The 24,164-nt window shown below is 37.7% G+C and overlaps 2 protein-coding genes across 4 annotated transcripts in view; one reads left to right on the top strand and one right to left on the bottom strand.

Moving 5' to 3' along the window:
- rorb (RAR-related orphan receptor B) overlaps window positions 1-13,538 on the top strand; it is a 49,354-nt gene extending 35,816 nt beyond the window's left edge. For both annotated transcript variants that reach the window (XM_036598810.1, XM_036598809.1), the window contains exons 5-10: window positions 198-319; window positions 3,730-3,862; window positions 6,929-7,036; window positions 7,162-7,272; window positions 7,579-7,691; window positions 8,865-13,538. In XM_036598810.1, the coding sequence (XP_036454703.1) occupies window positions 198-319; window positions 3,730-3,862; window positions 6,929-7,036; window positions 7,162-7,272; window positions 7,579-7,691; window positions 8,865-9,023 (746 nt within the window). In that variant the 3' untranslated portion in view covers window positions 9,024-13,538. The remainder of the gene's footprint in view (window positions 1-197; window positions 320-3,729; window positions 3,863-6,928; window positions 7,037-7,161; window positions 7,273-7,578; window positions 7,692-8,864) is intronic.
- Window positions 13,539-18,293: 4,755 nt separating this feature from the next.
- trpm6 (transient receptor potential cation channel, subfamily M, member 6) overlaps window positions 18,294-24,164 on the bottom strand; it is a 60,232-nt gene continuing 54,361 nt past the window's right edge. For both annotated transcript variants that reach the window (XM_036598806.1, XM_036598805.1), the window contains exons 36-39: window positions 23,881-24,086; window positions 22,670-22,721; window positions 21,386-21,495; window positions 18,294-19,281 (exon numbers count right to left, since the gene is read on the bottom strand). In XM_036598806.1, the coding sequence (XP_036454699.1) occupies window positions 19,214-19,281; window positions 21,386-21,495; window positions 22,670-22,721; window positions 23,881-24,086 (436 nt within the window). In that variant the 3' untranslated portion in view covers window positions 18,294-19,213. The remainder of the gene's footprint in view (window positions 19,282-21,385; window positions 21,496-22,669; window positions 22,722-23,880; window positions 24,087-24,164) is intronic.

Below are 24,164 nucleotides of genomic sequence, written 5' to 3'. Positions count from 1 at the left end.
ACATCTTGACATTTCTGATGGCACTCATGCACCAAGAATATAGGGGGAAATTTGTTTATCAAGGCAGCTGGTTTATATCGTGCTTTTTTGGGGTTTAACCAAATGACCACACAGTATAAGCAGTACTTGGTTCTTTTTTGGTTAATGAAAAATGAATGAACTGGGATGGTCTGTTCTGTTTCCTTTCCCCTGCTCAGACCGGATTGCGCAGAACATCATAAAGTCCCACCTGGAGACGTGCCAGTACACGGCCGAGGAGCTTCAGCAGCTCGCCTGGCAGACGCACTCGTACGAGGAGGTCAAGATGTACCAAAGCAAGGTGAGGATTGTTTTTTTTTTCTTCCACTGGTGTCTTATTTACCCGATGTCTTAATATGGATGGACAGTTATTTATGTCCTCACAGCTGCCAACGGCAAAGCTCGCTTATGGGCAATGACAGGTTTAGAGTTTGACGTGGGCCTGTGGTCGTTCTCTTCTTCAGGAACTGACCAATCAGGCTGCAGGTCAAGTGTTGCCTTACTGAAGACATCTAATGTATCTATTTTCTGTTTCTGTATGTGTTAAAGAAATAAAGTGAGACACTGATCAGCATGCTTAGCAACCAGTGCTCACTGTAATGATACAGTTGTATAATAAAGCAATAAGCCACAAGAGGCTGTGCGTTACTGTGATGTTACCACAGGAATGGTGTTCTTAGGCACGATGTGAAGCAGAGTGCCTAAAACTCCCTTCCCGTGATAAAATCACAGTAACACACAGCCTCAAGGGGCTTACTGCGTTTATAAAAAATAGCGGACAACATAAAATATGATAAAATACACAACTTTTCAAAAAATAATTGAAGTTATTATTAATAATAATCGAAATAAACAAGTATTCCACCATGAAATGTACTTCCTTTAGAGTATGGTATCGCTGCCAAGCAACTATGGAGCACTGAATGAGGAGAGCGTTTGGTCGGCCATCGCTGTATATTGCAGTCATTTCATGATTTTTTTAAAACTTTTTGTCGTATAACAATGAACATATGATAACACAGCACTATTTAATGCAAAAACTTTGGCTTTATAAGTACTTTTTGGTCACCAAATTACCATCACAAGTCTTATTTAGCACCAATCCAGTGGCGCCCCTCTTCTCACGCTGGGGCTGAATCTCAAATGGCTCCCTGCTCCCTACATAGTGCACTACGTAGGAATTTAAATACTGGATCCTGCATCCCAATGGTGCAAAATACAGCTAAGAAATAGTCATTTGGGACTCACATCCATACTCGATATATGATGAACTATTTGGCTGTAGAGGCAAGAATTTCTAAACTTTCATAGCTAGCACACTATTTAAAGAGTACAGAGCCATTTGAGACTCAGCCTGGGTTTGACGGTACAACTGACTGAAACACGAACATCTGAAGAGCGTAATCCATTCAAGTGAAATTTTTCACACTTTTTAGTGCCATTTTACAGTTTATCATACCGTAAGTACTTTAATTCAAGCCTGTGATATTAATGATGGAGTTGTTTAGCATGTTTGCTATCTTTTAGCCTGTTAGCTAGCTGACCAGCCTAGTTCTAGTTAAGTTCTAACATAAGTTGCCAGCCCCTCAGTTTAAACAAGGAATGGGTTCTTACTTTTTACTACCCCATGTGAGAAACATAAGAGTCAAAGATTATTCCATTAACAGCACGAGGGGTTTTTTTGTGCCGTGGCGCAGTAATACACAGTTCAGTTGTTGTAAGGCGTGATAAGTGTGGGTATATTGTGGATTTTACAACGGCTTCGAACGCGGCTCAGCCAATCAAATTTTAGGACTGGAACTATCCGTTTTATAATATGCAGTTTATGTGCTGATTATTGTTGTTTGGAGGTTCCATAATGGTCTTTTTAATGATCCATACTATTCTACAGTGTTCTGAGATACCCATGATATACTCAGGAAAGCGCACTGTAACATAATTCAAGATAATGTATCATATCCTCAGAAAGAGCGAGGGTCTCAGATCAGTCACCTTCTGTCCAAATAATTGTATTCACTTAATTATGATGAGCAAATTCATCTTAGATCAGCTCTTTTATTCTGGGTGATAAATGCCTCCCCCTCTTTTATTCCCAGATATAACCATATTCATTGGATTTTACTGCCAGATAGAAAAATGTGGATTGTGAGTTTTTAATTATAGTCTTGGCTGGCAGTGAGTTGATACAGAATAAATTCAGAATAATGACATCTAATAAGACCCTGCTGTCTCTCTCTGGGTCTAACTCTCTAAAACATATTCACTGGCCACTTTATTAGAAACCCCTACACTGTAGCTCGTACATTTAGAAGCTGTAGTTTATCTGTTGATGCACAGTTTCTGTAAGCCCTCCTCTAGTGCACTGTCAGTGGTTAGTTTCTGGCCACAGAGCTGCTCCTGGCTGGATATTTGTGGGTGGTGGTCTATTTTTGGGACAGGGTCTAATAAACAGATGGGCTACAGTCTATAATAATGGTATATCTATACAGTTGACCTGTAAAGTACTTCTAATAACATGGCCAGTTAGTGGAAGTACAATGTAGGTATTTCTGATATAGTGGCCAAAGAGTGAAAGTACAAGGTAGATGTTTCTGATAAAGTGGCCAGATAGTGGAAGTACAAGGTAGGTGTTTCTAATAAAGTGGTCAGTTAGTAGATGTCCAAGGTAGGTATTTCTAATAAAGTGGTCAGTTAGCGGAAATACAAGGTGGGTGATTCTAATAAAGTGGCCAGTTAGTGGAAGTACAAGGTAGGTGTTTCTAATAAAGTGGCCAGTTAGTGGAAGTACAACGTGGGTGTTTCTAATAAAGTGGCCAGTTAGTGGAAAACCAAGGTGGGTGTTTCTAATAAAGTGGCCAGTGAGTGCAAGTACAAGGTGGGTGTTTCTGATAAAGTGGCCAGTGAGTGGAAGCTTCTCTTCTTCTTTGTGCATGTGTGTTTGTATATGTAAGTATGTGAATGAAGAAAAGAAAGCAATATTAAGATTAGCTGCATGTTTGAGATTAGAGTTCATTAGAGTATCTCTCATGGCTCAGGCTTAGCAAAACCCAGCTTAACCAACTGATCTTATCCCACAACCACAATCAGCTCTGAAACTGAGAGAGAGAGAGAGAGAGAGAGAGAGAGAGAGAGAGACAGACAGACAGACAGAGAGAAAAACGCTAGTGGATTTAATAAACCACTCTAAGCAGAATCATGGGAGGAGGACTAGACACATCACAAGCCCTCCTCATTTCCCTGTGTCAAATGGATTATGGGTAATTACAGAGCAGCCCTTTGAAACAGCGTCTATGAAGATTCCTTGCGCATGAGGAGAATTGCCGAGCACACAAAAGCAATTTGCTGATACTATATTTTTTGCTATTCGCTGTTCAGAACTATCAGAAATGAAAAACTTCACAAACTCTTTATGATTATAATACTCTGAAGTATTTTCAAGCTCAATTAAAGATCTGCAGGGCAACTCTTACAGGAATAGTTCATCCCAAAGTGCTAGTGTGGCTAAAAATGAACAAATGTAACTAAGCGCTCATTTGCATTATGCTAGTTGACATCTGAGCATAGAGTTAAAGGGACATGCTGGTCAGACTAGGAGAACCCCCTTCTCGTGATGGAACAGCTGAAAAAGTACAGCTGCTTTGGCGTAGATTGAGGGGGGGGTACTGAATCTAGACATCTAAGTTTAACAGTCCCGTTTGTATGTGTTTTCAGTCGCGGGAGGTGCTGTGGCAGCAGTGTGCGATCCAGATAACCCACGCCATTCAGTATGTGGTGGAGTTTGCCAAGCGCATCACTGGCTTCATGGAACTCTGTCAGAATGACCAGATACTACTGCTCAAATCAGGTTTGACCCTTCATATTCCAGCTCATTAAGACTGTTGACATAAAATATATTGTTGCTGTCCCAAAAAAAAAAAAACCACTCAAGTATCTCCATTTTTATTTTTGGTCTCACTTTATTTGGATAGTCCATTATAGTCCGCTATAAATTATTTACAGATGCTCAAATTGTTAACAAAGTGTCTGTTGATTCTAAACAGTGGTGGGATAAGGGTTTGGATTGGACTAGGTTTAGGGCTAGGGTTGGGTTTAGGTTTTGAGTTGAGGTTAGGGTTAGATTTACAGCCAGGTTTAGAGTTAAAGAAAATTATGGTGAATGTAGTAGATAGTTAGTTGAATGTAACTTGAAAGTAAATGAAGTATCTACAAAGCATCTAAAGTGGACTATCCAAATCATTTGATGCCATCCTTTACACTGTGTACAAATTTCATGATGAATGGACCAATAGAAATGCTTCAAAACTGCATGCATTAGAATCTCTCTACATTAACTAACATTAAAAGCAAAGAATGTTTTGCCCTCTGCTGTAAATTTACCATTTTGGAGATATTTGGACATTGATATAAAGAATTTCATTCCAAAATGCTGCCTTTGTGAGAATTTTGGATATAGCAAGTTTTAATAAAAAATATCAGGTGACATATAATGGAAAACACATTTTTATGTCTCAAATAAAGATGGTATTGCATCTAATTTAGATCTGATATTTTTGTATGTGTAAAGGCCACTACCAATAACATATACTGTAAAAGAGAGAGAAAATCTTTGAAAGTTGTCTATAATGTATTTTGAAATAAAACTCTTCATATGTTGAATTCTTCTACACCAGTGAATTTACAGAGGGCCAGAACAATTTGAACATTATGTAAACATTAAATTCTGATAATCAGTAATACCAGCTGATATAATTGAACATGGTCAAAAAAGAAATAGTCTCCATTAGTTTTATTTAAACAGTACTTTACACTTTACTCATTATCAGTTATGAACTATGAGTTGTTAGATAAAACTGTCAGCTCTCAACTGTTTCTTAAACTCAAACAGCAGAAACTCACAGTTCTTAAATAATATAAATGTTGAAGCATGGTGGAGGGAGTTTCGCAGAATTTTTTGCTTTTTTTTGTCTTTTCTATTATTTAGGTCTTATTTTTCCTATTTCTCATCAAATCTCTTTATGAAAAAGCTTATATTACAATAATATCATCATTCTAAAGGTTAGGTCTGGATGCATTTTATACAGTGTTAAAAATGAAAAGTCAGTTCAACTCAAAATTCTACAGTAACAGATTACATGGCTTTATTTTTATATACATTAGGTACTCACTTATGAATGGCTATGGCATTGCTGGGGTTCAAACTCACAATATCCTGCTGGGGTGATGGCTTAGTCCATTGCCCCACTCAGAAACACCCATGAAGCAATTAATATTCTATGTCCAAATATGTTTAATACACTGTAGAAAATATTTGGTGTTTTAACTTTGAAGTGTAGCATAGCCACCTGTAATGCAACGGTCTAATAATTCATTCTAGCATCAGGAGATTGTGAGTTTGAATCTCAGCAATGCCACAGTTGTCCATATCTAGAAGCCCAAAAGGAGAAAATACCTGATGGGACTGTGTGATGGAAAGAGTCCCATCTAGAAGAGAAACTGAGTAAAAAATGCTAATTATATTTTGTTTATCTAACTGAGATGCAGACCTAGACACAGTAGTTGGGAGAATTTTTGAGTTTGAGTTGGGTGAACTCTGTTGTCCTCAAGTTGAGTCAACTCAAGAAAAGCCGTGTAATCACTTACTTTATCATTTTAAGTTGAGCAGAGTTCTCATTTTTTACAGTGTATGTTTTTGTCAGTGGTTTGTGTTCAAATCTACCAGTTCAGCTTCGGTATTGCTGTAGTAAAAGTGAGTATATGGTGACTGTCAGCTTTGCAGTATCTTTATTGACTGCTATATAAGCACGAAAAACACTAAATATTTATTGATGAGATGTTTTTCTTATATCTATTCATCTCTTTGCTACAATCTATAAGAAGCCATTAAAATCGCTGCTGTATCAGTGGGACTTTTGCCAATACGTAGAGAATTTCTGTCGTGTCTACAATAATGTACGGTGTTAAATGTAGTACGATACTTTAAATGTGTTTTACAATTTTATACAGCATAATCTTGTAATAGCACATCAAAACATACCATACCATCAGCTTTACTGTAAAACAAGGGGCCAAAAATACTTTTCTGATGTTGCACAGGACCATCAAAAAAGAGGTAGTGGAGCTGCATTGATATCTGTGAACCAGAGCAAATCCAACAAGTTGTTAGTTAACATTAGCTGAGCTATCTAACACTAGCTAGCTGCCTAACAGCATGCTAGATAACTTAGCACAACTTGTACCAACATAAAATAAGTAATCAGATATTCAAGTAAATTTATGTTCATGGACTTTTTATTATTTTCATTATAAAGCTGAATTTAATGTCGAAACCTCGTAAGTAACAAAGTATCTTTGTAGGGGATTTGTCATGTTAGCACCAAGCTAAAGGTGGCATACCTTCACACAGAGTTTAATCCTATACAGCTCGAGCATAAACACTGACTTTGGTGCTTGTTAAACATGCATGTACCATATCTTTACTTTGTACACTGCAGTTTTTCAGTAAATCCTTTAGTACATAATTCAACATAAAGCCTAACTATGAGTATTAATAGAGGAGCTTGTTAGCCTGCTAGCTTTTAAAAGAATGACTATATGTATTCTTGAAAAACTGACTGATACAAACAATCAGTCAGGCCCTGAAAGCTATATTCATGGAATAACTTGGCAAAGAAAGTCCCAATTGTACCATTATCTCAAAACGTATCATCAGCTGATCAGCTGAGATATATTTGGTAAAGTTTCCTTCTTTAGTTTTGGATCTACTAGGCTAATCTAGGTATCAAGCAATAGAAGACAATATCCATTGAATAGCATGGTGTAAACTTGCTTATGTGGTTTCTGACACTGCTACATACTGCTGTACACACTTTTAACTCATTGTAATAACGGATAATGGCATTCACTTTCTCAGGTTGCCTGGAGGTGGTGCTGGTCAGAATGTGCAGGGCGTTCAATCCTCTCAACAACACTGTTCTGTTTGAGGGGAAATACGGAGGCATGCAGATGTTTAAAGCACTTGGTACCACAGATTTCCTTTCCTTTTCTTTTAAGCCACTTTTTATTAGCAATGTCAGCAAGGTATTCTTTTAATTTCTTGTCACAGGTTTCATAACTTTAACATGTGTCCTTCTCCACGTCCTGTAGGCTGTGACGATCTCGTCAGTGCAGTGTTTGACTTTGCGAAGAGTTTGTGCTCATTGCAGTTGACAGAAGAGGAGATCGCTCTGTTCTCTGCAGCGGTTCTCATCTCCACAGGTTAGTCATCCGTGCTAAAGGTTTGGAGAAGCTACTTTGCTTTTTTCAGAATGGATGAACTTAGGCTATCAAAATGGGCTTCAAATCAGTTTAATATTGTTCAATTCAAAATAGCCTTTAGCATTTAGCAAGCCAGTAACACCTGAAGATATGACAAGATAAAATATTTGAATTCTGTTTCAAGACAGGGAACTATTTCAAGACTGGTTAGCTGTTTTAGCATGCAAATTACATTATTCAGCTAACTAGTCTAGAACAAGAGAGAGCAGAGAAATGAAAGCTAATTGTTGCTGTGTGCTTTCCCAGATCGTCCCTGGCTAATGGAACCAAGGAAAGTACAGAAGCTACAGGAGAAAATCTACTTTGCTCTCCAGCACATTATGCAGAAGAACCATATGGATGAGGACGCGTTGGCCAAGGTAGAACTGCATTTCATTTCTTGTTGGTCAGCGGATGTTTTTGTGCAAAAGGGCATCCCATGGTCAGCTACAAAGAGCAATTTGTGGTTCCGTTTTTTGTGCAAAGGCCCTAAACCACTGTACATCAGTGGTTCCCAGTTTCAGTCCTCAGGGGCCTTTCTCTAATCACATCTGATTTAATTGATTATTAATTAAACACCACTTGTTTGGTATAGCTGGATGTGTTAGAGCAGGAAAAACACTAAACTGTGGTAAATGGTGTGGCAGGCTACTTCCCATTTTGGAAAAGTGAAAGGAGAATGTAGAATTTTACTTTCATTCAGGAGCTGGACAGAGCTCAGAGATACAGCACAGCACATGATGAAGTAGAAAACAAGCTAATCTTTCTTCTATTTGTCAAAAAAGTTGTAGTTGTGGGGACACAGCTGATCCAACATCTTGTATGTCACTGTATGTTAATGGCAAAGACAACAGTTATTGGTGGAGTAAGTTCATGTCACCTGTGAAAGTTTGCAAAAAATAAAACAGAGGCTGAATAAAACTGCTGCATTTTCATCACCCCAATAAATTGCATGGATATTAAAGATATCATGTGTTTTAATTCATTTACTGATGTCCAGATAACTAGCATAATCATTTTGTAAAGCTGGGACATCAATCTGTCATCTTGGTTGTCACCATGCCAACAGCAGAAACAACAGTGATTAGTTAAACAGGTTCATATCACCAGCGAAACACTGAACAGAGAATACATTGGCACATTTTCAGCTTTTAAAAATTGTGCTCGGTGTGCAAAATATCAGTTATTCACGTGTGTGAATGAATTTATTGACAAATAATTTGCATGATCAATATGCTAAGGCCTGAAGAGTACTCCTCTTGGTAGTGAGAGCAAACAAATAAGAAAAGTTTAAATTTTTTTCAAAAAATCACAGTAAATAACCCAGATGAAAAGCTAATAAGCTAACAAAAGAGATATGGTTTTTACAGCACTGTTTCTTGGATGCCAATAATTTGGCCTCATTGTTATTTTCTGAACATTTGTTCTTGCTTTTGTACACTAACGATAAGTCAAACCATTGCAAATGCCAGAATGCTTCATTTCAGACAATGATGAAGGTCATTGAGCTCAAAGCACATCAATATAATTTTAACCCTTTTGCTCTTCCCCAGCTTATTGGTCGAATCCCCACATTGGCAGCGCTGTGCACTCTGCATACGGAGGAATTGCAGGCCTTCCAGCAGTTACACCCTGAAACGGTCAATGTGCTTTTCCCCCCGCTTTATAAGGAGCTCTTCAACCCCGACGCTGCCAGCGTCATGCCCAAGTGACGTCCACTTCCCTATACACACCCACATTCACAGCTAGGACACACCCTCTTTCCGTGAAAGGACAGGAACGCAGTGCGGCTGCCAGCGGGAAAGCTCCCGTGGCTGAGGGGAGGAGCCACCTACACCGTTGGTTACCTCGACAGCATGCTGATGATCATACAGCGTCCAAGGAACCGTCCAGCAAAAATAACAACTACTACAGGAATGTCCTGCAAAATCCAACTCTGATTTCACCGATTCAGTCAAAAGAATGTATATACGTACCCATTAGAGAGGGTGCACTCCAGGACTGACCAGAAATGTACAGACTTTAGAGCAATTTAAGCTGTCTTTTAATTGGGTAAGTTCGTCTGGGTCTTTGACCTTTTCTTTTTTATACGACATTGTAATATTGAAAAGGGGATGAGGGTTGGATTCAAAGATGAGAACGTAGCATTTCCCTAGTTTGGAGCGTATTCCAGTATTAAATCTCCTTCTGTTTATATTTTAGGCATAATTTATAAACAGCGGCCCTGAGAGGTCGGTACTTTGTCCATGTACATTTTTTTTCCTGTTTTTGTTTTGTAGTTGTACATAACTTGTGAAAGTTTAGACAAAATTGTAAAAGTATACTAGGGGATGCTTTTTTTTTTTGCTTTTTTTGGTATGTTTAAAAAGCCTTGTCTGGGCTATGTAGATATGTACAGATGGTACAACAACATTAACTTTACAAACTATGGAACTATGGAAATGTAAAGGATTTTCTAAGAGAAAACAAAAGAATGGATTAATTGTACTTTTTCCATGAGAAGATATAGAGATATATATTTTGCAAATGAATATGGCTCACCATCCTGTCATTCAGCGCTGCAATAATGTTGTCCGTAAGCACTAGATTGCTGTCGAACAATCAGTCGAGGCGAAGGGATATGCGTGGAAGGGCCTTCTAAGGCTAGGGGCTATTTTAACCTGTCAATCTTTGTGTGTCCCCAACCCCCGCTCCAAAAATCTACTGCCAAAAGCCTCTGCTAAGGCACATGGTAAAAGTTGCTCTACTATCTAATTTGAGATGCAAGATGAAATGAGAGAAACAAGGGAAACTATCGAAAAAAAATCTATAGACATACATTCAGACACTTTAGCCATGAGGTAGATGGTGGGAAAGAAGGAAAGTATGGGAAGAATACTTAGAGAAAACTGAAGGTTGCTTCAGAACAGCTTGACTGGCAAACTTGTAAAGCAACATCAACAGTTTGTAAATACTTGAGGGGAATCAATCAAGCTTAACTTGAATCTACGTAGATGTTTTCTAACTCCGAAGCATATTCAGAGGCAATATGTTTGTTGCAACTCTAAAAGCAAGCTGTGATAGACAATCATTTAGCTTTTGTATTATTTATTGAAATCCAATAACACAGCACCGAGCAGGTGGATATTTGTTCTTGCGTAGTTTATTGCAATACTGAGGCGTCGCTCGCCGCTATTATGTGCTGCCATTGATCAGAATTGACCCACAGGCCTCTGTTCTTCTCTCAGGCGAAGGCTGTACTATGATGCACATCCTTCTTCGCCCATACCTCAGAAAGGTTCGTAAAGAAAAAAATGTTTCATGCCACAGCACATGTTTAGAGCAGATCTTCTTTACCATTGTTTCACGTTTGTGTCAGCTATAAATCCATGGTGTAATAACTTGTGATAACACCTGAAAGTACTAGTGCAATTTGTTCTGATTTGTGAATGATGATGAAGCTGAAGACTCACTTTCTTGAAAACCACCAATGAGACTGAAAACTGTGACTAATCAGTTGCTACAGGCTCGGCGATACAATATTATCACAATACTTGAGCCGCAGTTCAATTTTATTTCCCTATTTAAAGATTTGTGATATGCAGGAGTGAAAAATTGGTCTAATAAGTGGGAGACCAAGGTGGCAATATTCAACATACAGCAATGTAAACGAAGTACACATATAATTACAGTTATCATTTTTTATTTTACACAAAAACAAGTATTATTTCTGAGAAGCTAATGCTCCATATGTGGATGTTTTTAACGTCAAACTCTTCCCCCCTAATTTTGCACCAGTGGTGATATGCTAATTGTTGACAATATGCAATATATTGTTATTTTTTTCGCTTTTGACTGAAAACTATTCCTCCAAACAAAAACTTTATCTAATAGAGCATTCACCTCACTTCAGTCTTTTTAGTCAAAATTTTGGGATTGAACCTCATTCTCCTCATAATCCATCACATTATCAGACTGTGCCTAATGAGAACTCTATTGACAGAATCCTTGGTCAGAAAAAATCGGTGCCCTCTTATAGATCAAGACAAGATGCAATGAACATAATTAAATAATCAAACATTAATAACTGGGTCTCCAATTTTGAATTTCAAACTGCATCAATTTTTTCTCCCACCCTTACTAATCAACCTGAACCTGATTTTGTTCCCCTGGGTGTTTAGCTTTTGAAGCTGTAGAACAGCAGTCACCAACCCTGCTCCAGAAGATCTATCTTCCTTCAGACTTCACCTCTAACTCTAATCAACCCCACTTGATCTATGTAATTATTGCCTTCAGAATTGCTTGATTAGCTGAAGTATGTGTGTGAGATTTAGGTGGAAGGTGAAACCTACAGGAAGGTAGATCTTCAAGAGGAGGGTAAGTGACCACTGCTTCAGATTATAAAGCCACTGATGGATTTCAGAGTGGAGTCACATAAAAAGGCACTGATGGATTCAAGAGTGGAGTCACATAAAAAGCCACAGATAGATTTAAGAGTGGAGCCATATATAAAGCCATTGATAGATTTCAAAGTGGAGTCATCTGAATTCACAAATCAGGACTGACAAAATGCAACAACAACACAATCACTCATATGTGGAAGTTATTGCACCATAGATTTATAGCTGACAGAACTTGGAATCACAAGGTTTACCACAGTATCACCCGTCCATTTGAGTTGACGCAAAGCGATAGTATCAATTTACAGATTTTTTGGGAGGGTTGAAGAGCATCTCTTTATTTTTTTTCCCAATAACACAAGTTGTGGGTGGTCACAGGGTGGTCTCAGTGGACAATCAGTACCGCCTTATGTGTAGGTAACCTACATAGGGACTTCCTAAGACACATCAGCATTAAAAAGGTATTTAAAAAGCAATACTTGAATATTTATATGTGATTACTGGCTTGTGGTGTTTTATTACATTAATAACATTTCCATTGACATAAGGGACTTTAAACTAAAGTGAGCCCTTAACACTATTATGTACCAAGTAATGGCACTTATAAGGCAGAGGCCTAGTTACGAGCACCAACTCTATGGAAGACTTGATGCATACATCATATATAACTTTTAGTGCAACTTGGAAATGATGCTTCCTAACAGTGCTATAAATAAATGTTTTGCACTTTGTTAAGGCTTAAGTCATGCCTTATGTCAATACAAAGTCATTTACTTCACAAAACACCTTTCAAAATCTTGCAATTAATGACATAAGCTGCTGCATCATAAATGCCTTATTTAACACGTAGGCATGTGTTTTGAAGTCTCTATGAAGGTAGGCCTTAAATAAAGCCAGAATTCCAGCAAGAAACTACACTACAGGAACTAAAGGATATATTTGAATGCCCAAACTGTCTATGACAACCACTCGTTCCCTCTGTGTTCTCTCATTTTTGGTCGAATGGTTCGAGAAGACCACAAGCTCTCTACTTTCTCCCGTTCAAGACAATCATTTCCGGATGCAGCCTGAAAGCATCTGTCTCAGGGACTTCAGCTTTCTTATTTTCAATATAGAAAGAGACTCCTATTTAAAAAGAAAAAACACACTGGGGGAGGGTACAAATCTTTGGAATCTTTTGGGGGTTTCTGAAACACTACCTGAAAATGAGACCTACCCAGACAAGGCTTTGGCATGTGTGTGTGACCGAGAGAGAGCGTGCATATGTTTGCATATGTGTGTACAAAATGTGAAAGGTTAAATAGTCTGAATTTTGCAGTCTAAATTATTAGTCACTGCTGTGCTTGCGAAAGGCCCCGAAGAGAAGCTGTATCTGTATATAATGATCTGCCTCACAAGCACTAGCTAGGGAGAAAGAGAGGTAAAAAAAATAGAAAACTGTAATTATTATTGCTTCTCCTACAATGAAACGGATCTCTATGTAAGTTAGATTATTTATAGCGTGTACGCTGAATAAGCTCCCTATCCATTTCCACGCTTGTCGAAGACGGTGAATCTGGTGGGGGAAAAAAATAATGTTCTACTGAAGATGAAGATGAAGGATTTTTTTTTGTGGTTTAGACTGTGAATTGAGGCCGGGAGGGGTCAACACTGTTTAGGTACTTTAGCAATAACCTAATGCATTTACTACTGTCATGTTTGCATTGTAAGATTTTATTTTTTATTCGGTTATTATTCGAATTATTATTATATTACTACTAGCCTATTGTTGTTCAGTTATCCTTGCATGCTGTTTCACGACGATGAAAAAAAAAACGGTGGGCTTTTTTGTGTTTTGATCATGTGATACTTTGGGGTGGGGGAGGGAGGGTGGGTAATTTTATAGTGAATGTTACCGGGTACGTGTTCGGTCCGTAAAGACTGGACGCAGCTTACCTTGCTCATTCTACCGTCATACATATGTGCACTCATACATACACATACATGCACACCAAACCGTATATGAAGTGAATACAATAACAAGCACTTGAACAAGCACTTGGAAACAGTTTTATTAAGGACTTCAAAGGCCCGAATAGACTATGAATCAATACATGTGCATTTTTACTATGCAGTCTTTCAGCAAAGTCAGTAGCTGTGGCACTAGTTTGGAAACTTCTGACAGGAACTTAAATCCTGCCTGATCTAGAGGCTAATGGTGCTGGAATTAGTCATCTGGCACTAATCTCAACTGGTCGTCAATCTTTTTTTTTCGTTAAAAGTATAATTAAGCTGGCAAAAAAATCAAACAACTTTACTCTAAGCATATGTAGTCTTTCAAAATGTACTTCCACCTTCAAGATACATCATCAGAAGGGAGTTTGCCCAGTCTTTAAATCAGGAAATCATACTCTAGACATCACTGTAAGAGGTGAGTAGGAATGTTTACAACAGACATGGCACTGGTTATGGTTTTCATTTTGGCCAGAGTATCCCTTTAAAGTCTTGCTACACACTGAAGAAAGTGATTTTTTATCAGTGACTACTAAAAGTAAGATGTTTCTAGAAAAATAAAGAATAACATCGAACAAAGCCGCATCATATAGAGATCAATTTTGCACCTGACACATCTTTTGCAATATACAGGAACTATATTGTTAAACTATTAATGGGACAATCTTAAAGACCTGAATTATTTTAAGCAAAATTATTTGTCTGATGACTTGAATATCTTCATTCATCCAAATGCACGCAGAACTCTTATAGGGAACATAAAGGAGTTGGTCAGCGCACAATAAAACTTTTTTTTTTTACATATTCTGAAACTGACAATTGAGTTAGCATAAACTGACAGAGGCCATCCATCCCACCCAGCCAGATGTGGAATCACTATAGCATTGCTGCCAATGAAAGGCAGTTTCCAGCTAAGAAACGTTTTAACCCAGTTGTCCATGGTGGGAGACAAATAAACCTATAAAATTTCTCAAAAGCTTTCCAATATTTCGAAAAAGTATGTTTTGGCAAGTGAAATCTTCAATTGATCTCATTTAAGATTGTCATAAGAATGTTACAAGATTATTTAACTTATTTCTAGAAGGTTTTGTTTTAATACATTATCTAGTGAAAGTTATTGGCAAAATTACTGGCAGTGTTTCTTGAAATAAGCAAACGGAATAAGACAATTTGACTTAAAAGATCTGGAAATAAGCTACAAAATCTGGTAATATTCTTATAAAAACATTATAATTAGAAATGTTAGATATTTAGACTAAATGTAACATAGTTTAACTTGCCAATATATAATTTTTTTGCATTGTGATCACCTTTTGCTCTTAAATGTAGCTACTGTACTAACTAGTACACTACCTAAGTAGGGAAAAAAGGCCTGGTCCAACATTAAAGTGCTGCTCATGCTGCTCAAACTCCAAATTCACTACATGAAGGAATTCAACATGTGTGTATGCATATATGGCATAGGTGTTACTTTTCAAACATTGCTGATGCACAACACACACATGGAAACTTTTTTAGGGGTTTGTTTTTCATGAATTTATGAAATAGAATGTGTCTGCCTCCCTGGAATAAACAAAAAAGAACTTAGTAGCATCTGTTACCAAACCATAATGTTGGTAACTGTGGAAATGGAATCTACTTTTGTAATGTAATGACAAATGCATAAAAGAATTTGGTAATACTGCACGTGAACTGCTGCAAAACATCGACATCAACACGTCATATGCCGTTATGAGTTGTCATGGCAGATTTAGTTCAGTGTAGTGATATCATTACAATTACTGGTAACAATAACATTGCATTATTATATTACTGAACAAAATCAATACCAAAATTAGCATGTGACATAAGCTGGCATGACATCACATGCTATTTTTGGTAACACTTGTTAATAAGGCTACATAACACCCAAAAAGTCTGGTGAAAGTGCTTCTTGTCTTTCCTTACAAATTATATTATTAGCATATCAATTTGAGTGAATAGTAAAATCTTACCAAATTTGAACATGAATTTTAGAATGTCTTAGTATTTTGTACAGTATGTCCCTCTTTTCTTTCAACAACACTTAAGCTGGCATGGACTCCACAAGTTTGTTCAAAAGCCTGTGAAGAGTAGTTTAGATCCACTTGAGAGTCATCTGGACAAAAAAAATCTGACCTTTTGTACAAAAGCGTCAACATGGTCAGTACCACAAATTTGCTTAAATTTGAATAATGACCAAGAAACAGTTCCAGATCTTGAATATTTCAGTCTCACTTTATTTGGTAGTCAACTACAGATGTTTAAATTATTAAAAATTTAAAATCTGTTGAAACTCAGTTGGTTCTAAACAGTAATAGGGTTAGGTTTGGACCAGGGTTAAGGCTACGAGCAGGGTGAGTGTTAGGTTTAGGTTTTGGGTTTAGGTTAGGGTTAAGATTAGAGCCAGGTTTAAAAAAACTGGTCAATTTAGTATATATTTAGTTGAATGTAACTTGAAAGTAAATTAAGTATCTACAAAGCATCTAAAGTGGACTATCAAAATAAAGTGTTACTGATATTTCTTCTTCAGTTTTCTTTGTCTTAATTTTTTCAAAATTCTAAAACTTTCTGTTGTTCATTTTCAGGTTTAAATGAAAAATTTCTCTGACTGGACCCCACTGTACTTAACCCCTTCATGCCAACTGACATAGCTATACATAAACATGTATAAACACTTATTCCAATAGGCGCTGTCAATCATAAACATTGGCACATTGGTGCCAATCTTTTTCTGACATTAGGTTGGGTTGTGGGACTTTTTGGGGGGGATTTGAGATTTAAACTGTCACACCTTCAGCATTACTTACAATGAGATACAAGCTAAGTTGCAAAATCAGTTGTTATAACATTATTTCACCCCAAAAAAGTGCTTCCAACGCAGTGTCAGCAAAAATTGAACAGATGGTATGTCAACTTGACGTTAAGCTGACAAAAGCAGCCTTTATGACAGATGAGCCTACTGGAATAAGCCTTTATACATGTTTAGGTTTAAGTTAAGTGTCCAGTGCTTATATAGCCTTAGAAATACCGCCCTACAGTAAAGTGTTACCATTTTTACTAAGTGTACTCATGCATTATATACTATAACATGTGTAATGACAATTGGTTATGATGTTATACTGTTATATTACTGGATGTAATCAGTCATGCCAACTCATAACAGGACATCTGTAATGGCAGCATGGTTATGTCAATGTGATGCAGCAGGTTTCAAGTAAAGGGTTACCAAAAACTTTATTTTGCTGTATTTTCAAGTGCCATAGCTTGGGTATGGTGAAGCTGAATGGCGCTCAATGAGGAAGAACACTGAAACACTGAACACGTGTTGTTTCTATGAGAACCAATTGGAAAAGGGGGAACTCAAAAGCAAGCGTGAGTTGGGATAACAAACGGGCTGTGAGCGACTGAGGTTTTGGTGCATCCTCATGGCCACGACGCTGCAAGAACCCGAGCATGTAGCAGAGAGGGGTGGGGGTCAGGGAAAGAGGGAGATTTGCCAAGTGTGTGTGTATGATCATGAGTCAAACGAGCGTGTAGCACTTTGTGCGAATGTGTATGTGTGTGTTTTAAGGGGTTTGATTTTCAACTGCAGCTTTGTGGAATAAGGTGTGTGAAAGTTCCAGTCAATCGAGCTCTCGAATCGTCTCCTCCGAGTTGTACATAGCAGGCGAAGGACTTAAGTGATTTTTTTTTTTTGGTTAAAGTCTATATTTTATCGCTTTTGTAGACATTTCTTTGTTCGGGGAAAAAAAAAATAAAGAACATTTTATGGATGAAATCTGTCCCTTTTTTTAATACAGTCACATTGTACAATCATTTACAGTCTTATTTTAATGTTTAACATTAACATTTCCCTTTCACCCTGTTTTTGTTGCATCTTATACACAGTGTTTGATATAAAGAGTGATATAAAGCACTGACAATTGCAAAAATCAACCAAATGATCTACCTGTAGTCCATGTGTGACATCACAAATTCCTTTTCACTCGATCCAAATCCAACATTCTAAGCTGACATTTGTACTATATTGTAAAGAAATGGAATAGAAAGTAAAATCTAATTTACTCAATTTTCCTCTTACCTCAAATGTCGTCAATCAACACAGACACATGTTTCCTTGTATAGTTTGCCACTGGAGCTATGACTCTAATTTAGATAATGTAGTGGTGTATAAAAAGCTTATCCTCCACCAGTTAGCAATTCACATATTGCATTCATGCTTTTTTTTTCACTGTTTTTCCATGTTGTCCGCACTGCAAACATACACCAACCGGCCACTTCATAAAGTACACCTCCTTGTTTCTACACTCACTGTCCTTTTCAGCTCCACTTACCATATAGATGCACTTTGCAGTACTACTACATAGTACTTCAATTACAGACTGTTGTCCATCTGTTTCTCTGCATACCTTGTAAGCCCCCTTACATTTGCATTTATGTCACTTGGCAGATGCTCTAATCCAGAGCGACTTACAGTTTGATCAGTTTACATAGGTAGGCGAAGGTAGTGTTAGGAGTCTTGCCCAAGGACTCTTACTTGTATAGTGTAGGGTGTTGGCCCAGGCAGGGGATTGAACCCCAGTCTACAGCATAGAAGGCAGAGGTGTTACCCACTACACTATACCAACCACAACCCTGTTCACCCTGTTCTTCAATGGTCAGGACCCATCAGGACCACCACAGAGCAGGAGAGATGAGCTACTGTCACAGACAAGGTGGACAGTGAGTGGAGCTGATAAAATGGACAATGGGTGTAGAAACAAGGAGGTGGTTTTAATGGTTTTAATGGTTTTAAGGCTGATTTTGGCCAATTTTGTTGTGGCCAGCTCCCGCTAGCAAGGTCTCCACCTAACAAGCATTGCTACCAAGAAGGGAGGGCTATGTTAGCATGTGCTTCCTCAAAGTCATGCGAAGCTCCACCATATCTTTTCAAACTGCCGCTGGCGCAACATCATTGGACAGCTAAACACACTTGGTGGAAATGGCTAATGGCTAAATCTGTTACGTCACCCAACAGACGGCCATGTTGGCTAGCATAGCACTGAATAATGGATGATTCTACTTACTCAGTTATGGCCAGTTATGCTGTCGAACGCTGGGGATTGAACGCCAATTCGCTATGGACAAAAGTATGAAGCTAATTGGTGAGTTAACTGCTTCTATTACTTGTTAGCCTTGTAGCTCCAGTGCTAAGCTATAGAAATAAACTTCAGACACTAAACATGTCCGGCCTGATGGACTACATTTGGGGTAAGGAGGAAACAAACTATTGCTTTCAATTAACAGGATATTAATTTAAAGAATGGACATTCAACAGAAGCTTATCTCCCTTTGAATGCTGGGAGCTTGGACCATCAGCAAAGATCATGTAATGTAAAGGAGACATTGTGGGTTGGTTATCTGAAATTGTCCATTGCCATGATACCCGCCTTTTGTTCTCCAGTAGCAGCATCAGAATGGGGGTCCAACCCAGCTAGAACATACCAGTAAAAACACGTGTGGGTCAGAGGTCACACCCTGCTTATTTCCTCCTCCGAGGCTGAATCGGACTCCTGAAGATCGTTTCCCTCTCGCAAATCTGAGAAGCCAAATACACAAAGGCAGCGGACATGAATAAATGATCATACGGAGACACGTTTCCTGAGATCCTGAATTAACTGTGTAAATTTGGCATTAATAATTAGTTTTGATTTGATGTGCTTCTTGGAAAGGATGCAAAGAAGAGGGGGAGAAAAACCACCTTTGAACCATCAAACAAGTGCAGCGCTGGTGTTTCGCGTTTGTTTATTTGTTTGGTTGTGTTTTTTTTTTTCTGTCCGCACTTCTGAGGAGAGGCCCTCCCTCCTGATGCACAAAACCAGGCGTCTCCTCTCTTCCATGAGAGAGCAATTAATATCTAATCAAAGTCAACACTCTCCAACGCACAAAGAAGTATTAAATATGTAATCAAAGACAACTCTCGACATGCCACAGAAGAAGCCCCGCCTCCGTCTTGCGTGCCTTTGTTATCATCGCGATGCAATCATTTCCGACTCATTAAGACTTTTTTTTTGTCCTTGGTTGCTGTTTTCTTTCCTTCTGGCGCAATTAGATTCCTCTTTTTCCACTGCTTGGTTTGAAGTTTGGTGTTCGGTTGTTCTGAAAAGATCTAAAGTTCAAACATGGTGGTTTGGGCTCTTTGTGTAACTGTTTCTGGGTGTTCGAGAAGTTGATTTTCTAAGTGAAAATAAGTGAACGCATCCTCTACAGAGACCCACTTCTGCACATTTTAATGCACAATTACTGTCTACTGCTAATTTTAACATATTGGAAAAATACAAAACATAAAATGGGTTCTGTGAGAAAGTTATGGCACATTTTTTTTTTTCCAGTATGTTAAATAAACAGTAATTGTGCATTAAAATGCACTTTTACACGACCTAAAAATGCAGTACAATGTAAAATAGGACAGTATTAGGGCTGAAAGATTGTTTTTATATCGAAATCGCAATTTAAGAGAGTGCAATTTTAAAATCGCAAGGGCTGCAATTTTTAAAAATTATAGCCTACATTATCAAAAACATCTTAAGTTTTAAATGGGGAGCTTGGGAACTGCCTGTTGATGAGATAGACCAATCAGAGGCAACCATACCTCCATGTGTTGTGATATCACAACCACAACAGTTTGGCACACTGCATTCAGGGGTCAAGCCTTAAGCCAGAAAAAGTGGATATTATGAACTTTTTTGGGAAAAAAAACACAGACCTGAACCTTACACCTTATAGATAATAATCACAACTGAACTGCTGTCACAATATTAAATCGCAAATAGATATTTTCCCCAAATCGTTCAGCTCTAGACAGTATGTGGAGGTTAACTGCTATTTTTAGAATTATTACTTTGTAGACAATTAAGCTTTGTTTTGATTCTACGCACGATTCTGTGTAAATGTAGACATTTGAGTGAGTCTGTGTGCAGAACAGTGTTGTATATCATTTCATATCAGTCCATAAGATAAGCTAACTGGCAAGCAAATTAGCTAAATGTCATACAGAGGGTTGTGCCAGCATTTCACTGCTGACTAACATTGCACTAAAGGCAGTTTGCGCTTTAAAGTTGGTGCTGATGTGTCTTATACACTCATTGGTTGGAACATGTAGCCACAGTTGCTCTCACTGGATGTCAACTGATGACAACTGGAAACCGTGTTCGCTCTGCGGAAATCATGTGATTTTCATGTTGGCTCCCATTTCTATGTAAAGTGGACAGATACATTCTAATGAGTACAGTCTAAAAATATGAACCTTCTCTAGCCAAATGTCATGTTTTGTTGTTTTTCGAAGTAAAAACAAATTGACACATCCTCTACAGAGAACACACTGAAAATGGCAAATGTTTGCAAATTTCTGTGCACAATTTCTGTTTTTTTTCTTAGTTTAACATACTGGAAAATGTAGTAATGTAATGATAAAAATACAATAATTAAATTAAATCTAAAATGTGCCATACATTTGCCAAATTTTATGTATTAACCCCTCCCCCATGTTAAATTCAGAGAATAGACAGTAATCGTACATTAAAATGTGCAGAAGTGTGTCTCGGTAGAGAACGTGTTGACTTATTTTCACTTAGAAAAGCAACAAAAACATTTCATTTGACCCAAACTTGGCATATGACTGCATATTTATAGAGAGAGCTCACTTGAAAGGCCCAGTCTTCGGCAGCACGAGTTGCAGGTGTGTTTGAAAATGAATCTCTGGATTGCATCGTCCCCTAGATTGGCTGGCCCAAACACCAGATCTTCAGATGAGCTGCAGAAACAAAGATTAAGACAAATACTCATCCATAATACTGCAATACAGAGAACTTTGACTTTGACAGTCAACAGTGACAATTCAGGAAATCCCAACCGAATGTGATAAGCAGTAGAAAGAAGCTTTTTTATCTACACTAGGAATCAAGCGTGGTTAAAAAAGCAATACAGTATATTACTGTTCACTGAAATCTTCATCTGCAGTCAGTTACTGTCCCGTAATTAGAGCTTTTCTCATTAACAATGTCAAATTAAAGTGTAGCCTGAATGTTGAATGGACAAAGTGAAACAAAGTGAAAGTGGGATACCACAATATATGCAAAAGTTTGCGCCCATTGTCAAATGACATGTTTTCTTCAGGGAACTATGGAAGCTCTGGGTAAGATAAAAAATAAAAAAAAAGTTTTTTTGTTTTTTTTTTTGGTTTGTTTTTTCCTTACTTTTCAGGGAACAGGTGATGAAAAAAATCCTGGGGAGCTAAATGGCTAATTAGCATGTTAAGGTCCCTAAAAGGTAAGGTAAAAAACAGCTGCTGATCAAAGTTGGTATAGCATGCTAATTGTTAGCCACTTAGTGTACACAAAGGATAAGAGAAAAAAAAACAAAAAAAAACAGCTGCCCCCTGCTGGACAAAGCTTGTAAAGCACGTTCACTCAGCTCCCAAATGAATTTTTTCGCTTGGGAGCAAAGTGGCTAACCGTGAACATGCTATACAAGCTTTGCTGCCCCTGATGGTCAAAGCTGGCATGGCATGCTAATTGTTGGACAACATTTTTATTTCATACAGGAGTGGAAAAATTAGGGTGAGAAAAGAAATGTGGGGCTTTTGATGGCTGAAACTGTATCTTACCCCTCAGGGCTTCCATAGAAAACACATTTCTGCACATTTTAATACACAGTTTCTGTTAATTTGCTGAATTTAAGATATTGGTTAAAAAATGAAACATAAAATGTGGCCTGTGCAAAAGTTTTGGCACATTTGAAACATTCTGACAATTTTTTTTCAAAACTTTTTAAACTCAGCAAATAAATAAAACCTGTGCACTAAAATATACAGAAAAAATGCCGTATTTAAGTGTAGAGGAGGTATTAACTTGTTTTCACTCGACTGTAGAAATACCTGTATATCAGCCTCTTCTCAGTTCATTCAATAACTTTTTTGTGAAACTAACCTTTTATCATCTGCCCTGATCACAGATGGGTCAGTCAGGTCCACACCCACACCTGAGAGCAAAGTTTAACATAAGTCAGTCAAAGACATCAGTTTGGACACATTTGCTTATAATGTGAAGCCCCTTATTCACTAAAGCAGCTCCATAAGGAGCCGCTTGAGATGGTTTTCCAACAGAACTGAAGATGCACGTTTGCTGAGACCCGGGTGGCTGCTGAGAACAGCTGGTTGGGTGGCATTTCAAAAATATATTGAAAAATAACATGCATGGGCATCAATTTCTCTATTTACACTTGTCTTATAAACAAATTTCAAGCATTTATGTATAAGCCTTTAGACAAAGATTACACAATACCAGTTTTTCTTCTCAGATACTGAAACAGATCTACTGATATCAATATCAACTTAATGTTTTTTTCTGTAAAAACTACTAAGCTTTAAAGTGACCTATTTTTAATGGAAGTGTTTCACTTATGATCTAAAAAAACAGCCTATCGTGGTGAAATATACAGCTTTTTCTGCTGATATCAGCCCAAAAAAGATGCCTAGAAATGAATCGGAGGAATCTCTACCTTTATATTAATATATTGAAGATTATGACAAATACAGTACTGTGCCAAAGTATTAGACATCTGAGTAATTTAGACAAAAAAAACTATTTACATGGCCAGCAAAAACTTATTTGCTCAGACAAAAACACTTTATTACAAAAAATACCAATAATATTACTACAACAAGTAGTGATTTTATGTATTGTAGCTATTTCCAAAGTTCAACTCATGGAAGTCTGTGTAGCTATTAACAAATACGAGTTGACTAATCAATACTAGATTCATATAAATCAAGAGTGCTCGTGGTAGAATTTAACTAATTAATGGGGTGTTACAAATTGCCAGGAGTATCTAGGCGAAATTTGAAAAACAAACTTTGCTATACCAATTATTTAAAAAAAAAGAAATTCAATTTACTTTTTAAAATATTTATGCATATTTGCATGTATTATAATGAGAAATGGTGATTTTACAAGTAAAAACACAGTATAAATAGCTTTGAATAATTTATGCTTAGGTATTGAAGTCTTTTGCACAGTGCTGTAGTCAGTCTATCAGATGCATCCAAAATCTTTGACTGGTAGTTCAGTCAATTGATACAACTGTATTAAATGAATAAGTTATGGTGTTATGATGGTGAGAATGCAGACAGTATGAAGACCTTGCAGGTCGAGGACTAGCAGCTCTTTCTGCGTATACTCGTAAGTCCAGTGGGAGAAAGCCAGCACCGTCTCCTCCAGCGCACAACAGGGTGAGATTTCTTCTCCGGTGTTATTGTTGTACTTCATAAAGTCCCCACTCATGTTCCCCTCGATGGTCAGCCACTGGCCTTCAGCCTGCCACCACAGCAGGGACACGTCCAGGAATCTGGTGAAGGTACGGACACACATAAACATGTTTACTGACAAGGATTATAAAACATTTCTCTGCATGTTGGAGGGTTTG

The sequence above is a fragment of the Colossoma macropomum genome, unplaced genomic scaffold (genome assembly GCF_904425465.1).
Source record: "Colossoma macropomum unplaced genomic scaffold, Colossoma_macropomum, whole genome shotgun sequence".
Classification (NCBI taxonomy): Eukaryota; Metazoa; Chordata; class Actinopteri; order Characiformes; family Serrasalmidae; genus Colossoma; species Colossoma macropomum.
Note: the sequence above shows the minus strand (reverse complement) of the source record. Positions and strands in the feature narration are given on the sequence as shown.